Raw genomic sequence first — 13,543 nt, 5'->3', positions numbered from 1 at the left:
ACAAGGAAACTTATATCTGTCTTCTTCCTTTTAGTTTCTAGAGGCTTTAACCCTACAGACTCCAGGTACCTTCTGCCTAGATTATTATATCCTACTAACTGTATTTATTTTATCCAGTGCCACTCCCCTACACACATAAACATTTTATTCAGCAGCCCCAACCTATTCATTTTACAGATGTTGTAAGAGAAATCTTGAAAGAACAATTCCAATTAATTTACTATGCCATTGAAAAACTCAATGGATTTCCATTCTGTTGAATAAAATTCAGATTCTATTTTTTTAAAGATTTTATTTATTTATGAGAGAGAGCACGTGCGTGCGCATGTGCATGAATGCATGAGTGGGGAGAGGAGCAGAGGGAGAGAGACAAGCAGACTCCCCACTGAGCAGAGAGCCTGATGCAGGGCTCAATCCATGCAGGGCTCAATCCCAGGACCCTGAAATCATGACCTGAGCTGAAGTGAGAGACTTAACTGACAGAGCCACCAGGTGCCCTAAAATTTAGATTCCTTAAAATGACATTTATACTTTGATCTTTTCAGTCTTGTTAATATTTTTGTCCAGTTTTCTTCCTACCCTCTTCCACCTTCAGTTCTTCAGTGTCCAGCTCAAATTCTTTCCATTAAGTTTTTCCATTTCTCTTTATTGAGCATAATTTCTATTCCTTTTGTATATCTATCAGATATTATTTATACCTCCCTCTTAATATTACTGTTTGCATTATATTTTATCTGTGGCATACATATATTAGAACCTCTGTTAAACTTAAGCTCCTTGAAGATTGGGATCTTGGTGGTTCATTGTTTTTTCTCCCCACTGCACCTACTTTGCATAGAGCTTTGCATTGTATTAAGACACTCTGTAAAGCTGACTTGGTCCTCTCCTTTGCTCCTGGAATTGAATAAATGTTGCAAAGAAATATGGAAGAAGTGAATTATAGAGTGATGGCAATCCACTTCATTTGTTCTTGTTCTTTTATCCTCTTGGCTAACCAATTAAATAACTATCCCTCAGTTCCTTCCATCCATTTCTGAAAAACAAAACAAAACAAAACAAAAACAAAAACCAGCATACCAGAAATACCCTTCTTTTTTTCCCTTATCCTTTCTGTTTATAAAATCTTTGAAATTTAATCTCTTTGTAGAAAGTTTTGTTAACTGTTTGGATGAAGGGTTAGTTTCATCTTCTTCTTTTTCATATAGTCTTCTCTTACTGCTTTATTAGTAACTCATTTATCCTCTTATTATTTAGCAGGAATAATTGCTCACCTTGATTTAATTAGTATATTTCTTGTATTCTAGGAGTATAGCATTTCTTTAGCCATGCAGTTTACATTGTGTAGTGTGTGTCAAATCATCAACTTCTGGTTTCATTGCTGAATCATACTGTAAGCTGTTTGAAGGCATATTAAGCAAAAAGTAAGGATTAGAATTTCAGTTAAAATTCAGTAGAGTGTTGTAGCAATGACAGTAAGTCATCTGAGGTGACAATCAGGTAAATAGACTCCTTGGTCTTACGTTGTTATCATATTGAGTAGGCAGTGTAATTACAGACAAATTGAAACTCATACTTCTCCCTGAAAGCTGGCTGTTTTCTTTGATGTTCATTGTGAGATATATCGTGATAGCAAGCTTAAGGCTAATATGTGAGATACAGTGTGGCTTAGATACATCAGCAAATGTATTATCTGTTCTGTCCATCTACATTGTTTTAGTTTTTATTAAGTAAATTTTTCTTTATAGCTCTTTGTACAGAGATGTACAAAGTAGGTCAAATGCTGTTCAAAAGAAGTAGTTTTAAGGAGAGAGAAGGAAAGGATCTAAAAATGGTAGAAGTAGATAATTGAGCTCTATGTCACAAATAGGAAGTAGGCTCTGCCAATAAAGAATAATCAGGTGACTTAAAAAAATGTTGAAAGATCTTGTTGACTTCAGAATATGCAAAACCAATTTTGACCCATGTAGTTGGAAGGCACTTGAAACCTCATATTGTAACGTAATTGTGATTTCCAACTACCAATATTTTTGAAGGTAATGTAAAGAAATTTTGTACTTCAGTGAGTATATTGGTGTAATCCTGGTTGTTGTAATAGCTCAATCCCAAAATGTGAGTTTAACGCTACAGAAGTTTATTTTTCACTGAAGTAAAATCAAAATGGGTGTTCTGATTAATACATTGCTCTCCTATCATAGAGATTCAGTAACCTAGGCTCCTTATGACATGGCTCCACTTGGGTTTTGGGGACACCAAAAAATGGAATGTGCAAAGAAAAAAATTAATTGGAGTATTGCTCTTACTTGGCTGTACAGTTTACAATTGCCTGGAGTATGAGAGTCTTTTATTAGTTAGGCCTGGAAGTGGTTTATATCACTTCTACTCACATTTTTTGGCCAGAACTTGGTCACTTGGCCATACCTGATTTCAAAAAAGTCTAGACAGTATGGTTCAACAGTGTGCCAAAGACAACATTTAGTAAATAGCTAGTCCCTGTCACAGGAAGTAATGTAAAAATACAGTTTGTATCAAGAATTCCTCTATTATTTTATCTTTAAAATAATTTTTTAATAGATAGTAACTATTGTTTTTGTCTTTTAGGTGGAAAACATTTAGAAATGCAGGCATTTATCGCTTATCTGTTAGATACATTAGAAGTTTGAGTTATCTCATAAATACGTAATGAGATATGTAGCTCATAAGGTTCAAAGCAGAAGACAAAAGTGAAAAATAGATTTGATCATACTTTAGTAATTTCTGACTTGCTACGTAGCTAACCCTACCTATGATAATAAGAAATAGGGATAAGGATTTTCTGAATGCCCACTGAGTCCATTGATTTTATACTTTTATCTTTTTAAAATTTTATCAGCAATTTTGAGGAAGATGCTGTCCATTACCTTTTCATAGCTAAGGAATCATGGGATTAGAGACCTCAAGGTTACAGGAAGTAAGTTCTAGGATATAAACTTAGGTCATCATTTATAAAAACTAATAGAGATAGTGAAATGAGTAGCTGGTGAACCGGATACATGAAAAGAGAGGGCTGCTTCAAAATTCAGCACCAGACTAAACAGTGTTGGAGAAAACAAGAACAAGTTTAATAACAATTTAAGAACAAACAAAAATAATAAGAAATTCATAATTTTAGTACAATTTGAGAGAATAATTGCATTGACATCATGAGACCAGTTGACACGAAAATTAAAGCAATCTGTGAACAAAGATATTTTGGGAGAAAAACAGTTTTTAAGAAACTGAAAATAGCAGAATAATGAGATTGCCAAATTTGGAACAAGTAGAATGAGAGCTGCTTAAAAGAATTAGTGAATTTGAAGACATATTTGGGATATGAGAAAGCAAAAGGAGAGATGGAAATAATGGAAAACTAAGACATGGAGGAGAGATCCAGGAGATGCAGTAACTATAATAAAGCTAACCATAGAGACTTGGGCCATTTGGAGAATTGATGAAATAAAAATTTTTTAAAAATTGAACTGAAAGAGTTAAGGTTTTAGATTGAAATGGTTTACTGAGTTCTGGAGAAGGTTAAAAAAGAAAACCTAGATATATCTTGCTGCATTTTTTAATTTCTAAAGAAGAATGTCTCATAATCATCCCAGCTGAAAAACTGGGTAACATGCATGGGGAAAAAGAAATGGACTCTCTTTGTAGTCTTCATCTGCAACACTAAATGTTATAAAATATTATAACAATATTTGTAGAGCTCTGAGGGAAAAGGATATTAACACCAAAATGCTGTATTCAGTCAAATGACTGCAGATACAAGGTAAAGACAATTTTGGATATATAAGAGGTCAAAGTTATACCATTTGGATAAAGTTATTTAAAGTGCCAAATTAGAGAGGGTACTCTACACCCAGTAATCACTTCTAGGTAGATTAAATGTGAAAGGTAAAATTCCCGAATTTTAAGGGACTATTTTTAGTCACTGTAATCTTAGTGTTGAGAAAGATTTCTTAAACAAGATTTAAAGATTGGGATGCCTGGGTGGCTCAGTCATTAAGCTACCTTCAGCTCAGGTCCAGATCCCAGGGTTTTGGGATCGAGTCCCACATCGGGCTTCCTGCTCAGCGAGAAGCCTGCTTCTCCCTCTCCCACTCCCCCTGCTTGTGTTCCCTCTTTTGCTATCTCTTTCTGTCAAATAAATAAAATCTTAAAAAAAAGAAAAGACAAATGTTTAAATAAATGTTTACTAACAGTGTTTAGGATTTCATTTATAGATGATGTAATTTTGCATTCTTTATCATAAAAATGGAGGCCACCTAAAAGATTTACCAATCTGAAGCTGTTTAAAGAAGTTATGGAGCATATCTATTCGATGAAATTTGATACAGTCTATAAAAATAATTATCTACATCTGTTTTTTGTCATAGAAAAGATAACCCATGCTATGTTTAGTACAAAAACTTTTACAAAACATTATAATAGTATTGGGGGAGGGAGAAGAGACATAGAAAAACTGTGGGCAAATATCCAAGGTGTTAACAAGGGTTATCCTTGGGTAGTGGAATCATACATCTACTTTTCTATATAAGCTTAAAAAAAATTCAGTTCATGCAGTTTTCTTGTTATTTCTATTTCTGAAAGAATCTCTTCTTACTCCACCTCTATCTTTCTCAGAAGCCTATCCTTTAAAATTATATGTGGCAAGTTAAATTAATTATTTGCTCATTTCTGTGTATTTTTTCCTGGGTGTTGATACCATTTTTTAAGTGTGCTTTGTTAAAATGAAAAAAAAAAATACCCATTTGACCTTCCAAAAGTATTTGGACCTCTAGTGATAGTTTTGTATTACCTTCAGGAATTCAAAAGGCAACCAGAGTAAAAAGAAAGGACCTCGAACTCCTAGTCCACCCCCTCCTATACAGGAAGATATTGTTCTGGGGAAAAAATACAAAGAAAAGTATAAAGTAAAAGATAGATTAGAAGAAAAACCAAGAGATGGAAAAGACAGAGGACGAGATTTTGAAAGACAAAGGGAAAAAAGAGACAAGCCAAGGTAAGTAGGATTATATATTTTTAACAGTCTTAACTTTTGTAGTATCTAAAATACTCACTTTTCAGAAGCTGTCTCAGGCATTATTGTAGTAGATTTTTTAGTGTTTTAAAACTCTGTGTATTTAATAATTCCCAAGTTGAGTTAGGGATAATTCAGTAAACATTACCTTAACATCATAAAATAATGAAATTTTTTATCTTAATCGTTTTTAAGTGTACAGTTTAGTAATGTTAAGTATATTCACATTGTCATGAAACAGATCTCCAGAACTTTTTCATTTTGCACATCTGAAATTCATCTGAATATCCATTAAACAACTCCCTTTTCCCTCCTCCCCTAGCACCCCAGCCTCTAGTAACCACCATTCTACTTTGTTTCTATGAATTTGACTACTTTAGTAGTCATATAAATGGAACCATTTTGTTTTTTTTGTGACTGATTTATTTCACTTGGCATAATGTCTTCAGGATTCATCCATGTTGTAGCATGTGACAGGATTGCCTTGCTTTTTAAAGCTGAATGATACTCCACTGTATATCCATTCCCCTGTTGGACATATGGGTTACTTCCACCTCTTGGCTCTTGTGAATAGTGCTGTGGTAAGCATAGATGTGTTAATATCTCTTCAAGACCCTTCTTTTGATACTTTTGGATATATACTGAGAAGTGGAATTGCTGGATCATATGATAGTTCTGTTTTTAATTTTTGAGGAAATTTCATACTGTCTTCCATACCAGTTGCCTCATTTTACAATCCCACCAACAGTGTACAAGAGTTTCAATTTATCCACATCCTCACCAACACTTGTTATTTTCTGTTTTTTTTGGACAGTAGTCATGCTAATAGGTGTCAGGTGATATCTCATTGTGATTTTTGATTTGGTGTTTCACTGATGATTGGTGATGTTGATCATCTTTTCATATGTTTGTTGGCCATTTGTATATCATCTTTGGAATAATGTCTATTCTCTACCCAATTTTTAATTGAGTTATTTGATTTTTGTTCTTGAGTTTTGGGAATCTATTATATATTCTGGATATTAACCACAAATTAGATATATGATTTGTATTTTCTCCCTTTTCATAGGTTGCCTTTTCATTCACTCTGTTGATCATGTCCTTGATGCACAAAAGGTTTTAAGTTTGTTGTGATACCATTTGTCTATCTTTGTTATTGTTGCCTGTACTTTTGGTGTCATTTCCAAAATATCATTGCCATCTGCAGTGTTATATTTTCCCTGTGCTTTTTTGTGTAGGAGTTCTATAGTTTTAGATTTTACACTTAGATTTTTAATCCCTTTGGAGTTAATTTTTGTACATGGTGTAAGATAAGGGTCCAACTTCATTTTTTTGCATGTAGATAACCATTTTTCCCAGCACTCTTTTTAGAAAAGACTGTCTTTTCCCCATTGAGTGGTCTTGGCACCCTTGTTGAAGATCATATGGCCATATGTGCAAGGATTTATTTCTGGACCCTCTATAGTACTCCACTGGTCTGTTTGTCTTTATGCCAGTACCACACTGTTTTGATTACTTAGCTTTCTTATACGTTTTAAAATGAGGAAGTGTGAGTTCTCTCACTTTGTTCTTCTATATGAAAATTATTTTGGCTTATTTACATGTCCCTTGGAATTTTGTATCAATTTTTAGATGAATTTTTGTATTCCTACAAAAAAATGCCATGGGATTTGTAGGTCCATCTCAGTAGTATGGACATCTTAACAGTATTAAGTCTTCTAATCATGAGCATGGAACGTCTTTCCATTTATATGTGTTTTCTTTAATTTCTTCCAGTGATATTTTGTAGTTCTCAGTGTACAAGTTTTTGAACTCCTTGGTTAAGTTTATTCCTAAGTGTTATATTCTTTTTTTATGTCACTGTAACCGGAATTGTTTTTATAATATCTTTTTCAGATTGTTCATTGTTAGCCTATAGAAACAACTAATTTTTGTGTGTTGACTTTTGTGTCCTGCAATTTCGCTGAATTTATTCTAACAGCATGCATGTATGTGTGTGTGTGTGTTGGGGGGGGGTGTGCATGTGCGCTCACATGCATGCATGTAACCTGTAGGGTTTTCTATATGTAAGATCCTGCCATCTTTGAATGGAGATAATTTTACTTCTTCCTTTGCAATTTGAATGTCTTTCATTTCTTTTTCTTGCCTATTTGCTCTGGCTAGAGCTTCAATACCATGTTGAATAGAAGAGATGAAAGCAGGCATCCTTACTTTGTTCCTATCTTAGAAGTTTTTAGTCTTTCACAATTGAGTATGATGTTTGCTTTGGACTTTTCATAAGTTGCTTTGTTATGTTGAGATAGTATCTTTCTATTCTTAGTTTGTTTGAGTGTTTTTACCATGAAAAAGTGTTAAATTTTGTCAAATGTTTTTTCTGCATTTATTGAGATGATCATGTGACTTTCTTAATTCTTGAACCATTCTTGCATTTTAGGAATTAATCCTACTTTGTCATGGTGTGTAATCCTTTTAATGTGTCATTCAATTTGATTTGCTTGTACTTTGTTGAGAATTTTTACATCAGTATTCATCAGGAATATTTGTCTAGTTTTCTTGCAGTGTTTTTGTCTGGCTTTGCTATCAGGGCCTCATAGAACAAGCTTGGAAGTATTCCCTCCTCTTTAGTATTTTTGGAAGAATTCCAGAGGATTCGTGTTAATTCCTTCAAATGTTTGATAGAATTCTCCAGTGAAACCATGTGGTCCTAGGGTTTTCTCTTTTGGGAAATTTTAGATTACTGATTTAATCTCCTTACTCATTATTGGTCTGTACCTATTAATTGTTTCTTTAATGAGTCAGTCTAGGTAGGTTGTAGGCCTAGGAATTTATCCATTATTTCTAGGTTATTCAGTTTGTTGATACACAGTGTTTCGTAGTATTCTCTTACAATCCTTTTTATCTCTGGCATCAGTTGTATTGACCCATTTACCTGATTTTAGTTATTTGAATCTTCTTTTTTTCATCATCTAGCTAAGGATTTGTCAATTTTGTTATCTTTTCAAAAATCCAACTTAGTTTGGCTGATTATTTCTGTTGGTTTTCTGTTCTCTGTTTTGATCTCTGCTCTAATCTTTATTATTTCCTTCTACTAGCTTTGGATTTCGTTTGTTCTTTTTGCAGTTTTTTGAGGTGTCAAATTAGGTTGTTGATTTGAGATCTTATTTTTAATGTACACATTTATAGCTATAAAATTATTTTTAGCACTGCTTTCACTGCATCTCGTAAGTTTTGGTATGTTGCGTTTTCATTTTCATTTGTTTCGAGGTATTTTCTAATTTCCCTGTGGCGTCTTCTTTGACTCATTAAGAGTGTGTTGTTTAATTTCCATATATTTGAGGATTAAATGACATAATGCTTAAAAAATAAGCAAAGTACTCAATAAATATATTATTTATTTTTCTACTTTAATAATAAATTGCAGTATAATAATATTTAAAAATGCCTTTCTGTTTACAGGTTTTCACTTGTGCAAATTGAGTTCTGTTTTTCTCCATTGTGATCAGAAAAGATACTTTGTATTTCAGTCTTCTTGAATTTGTTAAGACTTGCTTCATGGCCTGAAATGTGGTCTGTCTTGGAGGATGTTCCATGTGAGAAGGATGCATATTCTACAATGGTTGGGTGGAGTGTTCTTTATATAAAGTCTGTTAGGTCCATTTGATCTGTAGTGTTGTTCAAATCCTCTGTTTCCTTATTGTTTTTCTGTCAGTTAATCAACATTAACTTTTTGGTATAAATGGAATTATATAAAAGAGCCAGCTAGTGAAAGAGTTGAAACCCTTCTGAAAATCTATTCATTTTAAAATTAACATTGTTTCAAAATTTAAAGTTAAGTAACTGCATTAACTAATTTAGTTTCTTTGTATTTTAATAAATTCTCATAGCCAGTTTTTCCTCTATTCTAACAGTAGTACTTCTTGAAGATCTGTTTTCAAAACTGACAAATTATAAATTCTTGATTTTTAAAATTCATTTATTTAGTGCTACTTAAGAGCAAAAATTTTTTTAAAAAATTAACTTGAAGATAATATTTTTGTGGTTCACAAGATTTATGAAATGCATACAGATTTAATAGGGATGCTTTTCCCCTATCCATTTTTAAAAATTGGTTTTCAAATTTATCCTTTCATGAAATTAATATTTCCTCAAGAAAAAATGTAACTCTTTAGAGGGCTCTCAAAGAAAATGCACAAGCCTTGAAGTTAATACAAATAGGAACTTGTATCTTGGCTCTGCCAATTACATGATGTGAGACCCTGAATAAGTTGTTTTCTCTGAGCTTCTATTTCTTCAACTGTAAAATATGCATGATACCTCCTCATAAGGTAGAGGTGAGGATTAAATGAGATAATGTTTTAAAAAATAAGCAGAGTATTTAATAAATATACTCTGTCTTCCTACTTTAATGATAAATTACAGTGTAGTGATATTTAAAAATGTCTTTCCATTTGCAGGTTTTCACTTAAACTACACAGGTAATAGGATGTAGCCATAAAGATATTCTTTTTTTTTTTTTCTAACTGATACCTCTGCAGTATCAGATTTAGAATCAGCTGTTAGTAATAAGGACTCAATGTGGGGGGCTTACGTACATAAAGCAATAGTTCCCAAACTTTGCTGCACCTTTGGATCTGCCTGAGAGTCTTTGAAAAATTTTAAAACCTGATTTCAATCCCCAGATATTCTTATTTAATTAGTATGAGGAGCAGCCTTGGTGTCCAGATTTTTAAAAGCTCATTGGATGATTCTAATGTTCATCAAAGTTTAGGAACCATAAATTGGGATTTATTCTCTCATATAAAGAAACTCAGAGGGAGGCAGTCCAGGACCTATACACTATTCGTTCCACAGTCATTGGTGATCCAGGTACTGTCTGTCTGCCTTGTACATGGTTTTTTTTTGTTTTTTTTTTTAAGGATTTTATATTTTTATTTGAGAGAGGAAGGTGGGGAGGGGGAGAGAGCACTTGCACAAACAGGGGGAGCAGCAGAGGGAGAGGGAGCAGACTCCCCACTGAGCAGAGAGCCAAACAGGATCCCAGGATCCTGGGATCATGACCTGAGCCAAAGGCAGACACTTAACCGACTGAGCCACCCAGGCACCCCCATGCTTCCTTTTTCAGGATTATCCCATGGTTTAAGATGACTGCTGATGGCTTAAGACATTCCATCCATATTCCAGGCAGCAGAAAAATTGTGAAGGGAAGAAAGCCTTAATTTTCCTGGAAGTAGGCCAGAATTTAGTCACATGGCTACATCTAGCTCTGAGGGTATCTTAAGAAATGTAATCCTTTAAAAGAAAGAAAGAGAGAAGAAGGAAGGGAGAGAGGGAGGGAGGGAGAAAGGGGAGGGAAAGGAAAGGAATGTAATCCTTTAGCTGAGCATGTAACTGACCCAAATAAAATTGGGTTTACTAAAGAGCAAGGAGAGAATGTATGTGGGATAGCTCATTGCAGTCTGGATGCCATTTCTGTTCATGTTATTAAGTAACAACATGTTATTAGAATGAAAGCAATGTTACCTGCCACTTTATCTGGAAAGCCTTGTGAACTGGTATTTGTAATATTATTCGGGATAAATTACCCACCCAGTAAGCAGTTAAAATAGCTTAATAATTAAAAGTTCAACAAAACCAGTCTTTGTCCAAAAATAGATTCTGATGATAAGCTTTGTCCTTTCTTTGTCTTGATAAGAGATCATCTTGTCTTAGATGAATCAGTTTTTTTCTCTCCCCCTCTGGTGACTTGACTTAGAAGAACCAGAATGATTCTGTGAACCATTTCTAGGACCTAGGAACATTGTGCCTTATTAGAGCAATAACGGAATGGTTAAGTGGAGCACCCACAATTCTTGAACATATTTTCCTAAAATATATTCTGTATTTTATTCAATCTAATAGGTATGTTTTTGAAAATGACATGTATATCAGATATAAATTATGTTAAATTGTTCTTACTAATTTACATTTTAAGGAATCTTTATTCTTTAACGGTTCTTGGTATTTTCATTTTGTTATTTTGACCCAGAAATCTCTGAAAGGTAGGTGATTCTTAACATATGTCCCTGGATACTTCACCATTGAAATAGTTACATGTTTTGTATTATGAGGAATTGAGTATTATATAGGTTGATTTTTCATTTTCCAGTGTTTCTTCCTAGCTGTCTCTACCAGGAACAACAAGGTATGGCTAGGACTTACCTGTTACTTAGTATATAGAAAAATCTGAACTCGGTTTATTTTGTTTATCTAAGAAAGTAAAGCAGCAGAACTAGGAGTACTGAAGAACTGCATGGGTACCTGACTTGCTGTGGAGTTCTGAAGCCATATTTGACACAGTTGAAAAAGGGGCATTTTGATTTAGGAGGAGTTAATTTAATTTTGAGGGGGGTTTTTAGAGGTGGATCTCTTATTTTAATATATCCCCATTACTTTGAAGGAGAACTTATTAATTCTAAAACCAAATACTGTATTAAGAATCGTCATCATGCTTTCAGATTGGTGGGGTATATAATTAAATGTTAGTATCTAGATTCTTTTTGGAGAAAATTGCCCTTTAAAATTAATTTAGATATTATAATGGGCTTATTCAGAATAATTTAGTTATTAGGATATGTTGTGCTAAGGTAAAAATATGCTAATTCATTTATTCAGTTATTGGGTGTAGGGTAGGCATCGTTCTAAAAGCTGGTGATAAGGCAGTGAACAAAAATGTTCTCAGAAGCTTCGTTACTATAGGTAGAAGTAATATAGTAATCACGTGTATGGAAAATAATATTTCTCAGAATATGGATTTTCTTTTTTTTTCCCCCCAAGTAAAATTTACAAGACCTGTTGGATGTAGGGGATTGCTTATGTTTCTTAAGGATGGTTCCCTATTTAGTTATACAAGAGTATGCATATGTGTAGGACAGATGATGCAACAAAACCGTATGATCCTATGGCTTAAGTCCCTCTCCCTGTCTTCTGTGTCTCAATTTCATAATTTTCTAGATCAGGGGCTCCTTACCTGAGATCCGTTGGTAGATTTCAGGGGATCTGCAAATTTCTTGATTTGTGGGTAAAATTTTGCCTGTGTGTGTTTTGGTGAGAGGGAAAGTACCCTCCCTCCCAGAAAAAGTCATGATTTTCCCCCTCTATCTGCCACTCATCCAGCATTGAGAATTTGAGTACCTCCCACCCCCCACCTTCATTGGCCACATCAACTTTGTTAAGTATATGCTCTGTTCCCAGAATATTTGTTAATTTAATAGCACTGAGTTCTGTCATATTTTGAAGTGAATCAGTGTCTTCCCATTTGGCTGGGTAGACTTTACTGAGCTATGATTTATTTATGCAACATTGATCAAAACCTGAATACTACTTGTTTATCCAAGGAAAAAAAAAGCCTTATGGATTTTATTACTCTACTTTTAGTTTTCTAAAAAACAATTTCCCATTACATTTTTGTAAACTTTTCATGACTTGTTCTGTACAGAAAATAGTAAAATCTTGATTACTGATTACCTGGAACTCAACTAAATCATTTTTATTCTATAATTTGTTTTAGAAGAGATATAATTCACAGGAAAATTAATTCAAATTAGGTATTTAGTCAGAAAATCACTTGTGAAGGGAATATTTTGTGTCAGTATTCCTAACCTGTTACATCTAGATAATCCTGAAGTGGATATTTGCAGTGGTATTTCAGTGGACCTGTAATATCTTCTTCATTAGTGAAAATCCATATTCTATATGCTTTGTTGAATTAGGAAAGTGAACCAAATTACTAGTGTACTTTAAGAACAGAGGCTTAAACAAACACAAACTTTTTGGATAGTAGTTAACCAAAGGAGTTAGCTAGCAATTGTGTATAGCTCATTCTGCTGGACATTTGGTTAAATATGGTTTTATTGATGGATGGTAATATGTTTTAATCAAAATGCTAGGATGCAGAATTTTGTGGTTAAATGAGAAGATAATATTGAGAGCATAGCTAATCACTTTTTAAACAAAAACACTTCATTATAATTACCTGAATATAGAAATCTTCTTACTTCTTAATAGTACAAATGCCTGCATGATGAGTCTTACCCAGCTTTGAGAGACAGATGTGATCATTCAAAATTTGTTGGCTTTGACTTCAATTTAGGAGAATAAGCAAATCATCATCAAAGTGACAGTCTTATATCCTTTCAGTGATTGCACACATTTATCAAAATAATTAAATCAGAATGTTTCAGACCTTTGGCAAGGAATATTATTTATTGGATTTATTCAGTATTTCCATTCATGTACAAGTACCATGGTCTGGATTGGCAAATCTCACCCTATGGCCAGGAGCCACAGGGCAAGGAAGAATCCATTTGTGCACCAAGCATTTTCTATAGACTGAATTATGGTTTCTTGAGTAAATGTGTACTATTGTTGCTGGACTGTATGTAGAGGATGGAAAAATGTTACATTAACATTATTATGGAACATTTCACACACATAAAAATACAATAGTATAATGATCCTTTTATATCC

General features: G+C 33.6%; 1 protein-coding gene across 6 annotated transcripts in view; it reads left to right on the top strand.

Annotated features, from left to right (window-relative positions):
• Positions 1–13,543, top strand: part of ZC3H13 (zinc finger CCCH-type containing 13) — a 93,963-nt gene that overhangs the window by 36,519 nt on the left and 43,901 nt on the right. For all 6 annotated transcript variants that reach the window (XM_032402997.1, XM_032402999.1, XM_032402998.1 and 3 more), the window contains exon 8: positions 4,823–5,020. In XM_032402997.1, the coding sequence (XP_032258888.1) occupies positions 4,823–5,020 (198 nt within the window). The remainder of the gene's footprint in view (positions 1–4,822; positions 5,021–13,543) is intronic.

The sequence above is a fragment of the Phoca vitulina genome, unplaced genomic scaffold, assembly GCF_004348235.1.
Source record: "Phoca vitulina isolate PV1807 unplaced genomic scaffold, GSC_HSeal_1.0 scaffold5, whole genome shotgun sequence".
NCBI classification, from domain to species: domain Eukaryota; kingdom Metazoa; phylum Chordata; class Mammalia; order Carnivora; family Phocidae; genus Phoca; species Phoca vitulina.
The sequence above is the reverse complement of the archived record's forward strand: the minus strand, read 5'-3'. Positions and strand labels throughout refer to the sequence as shown.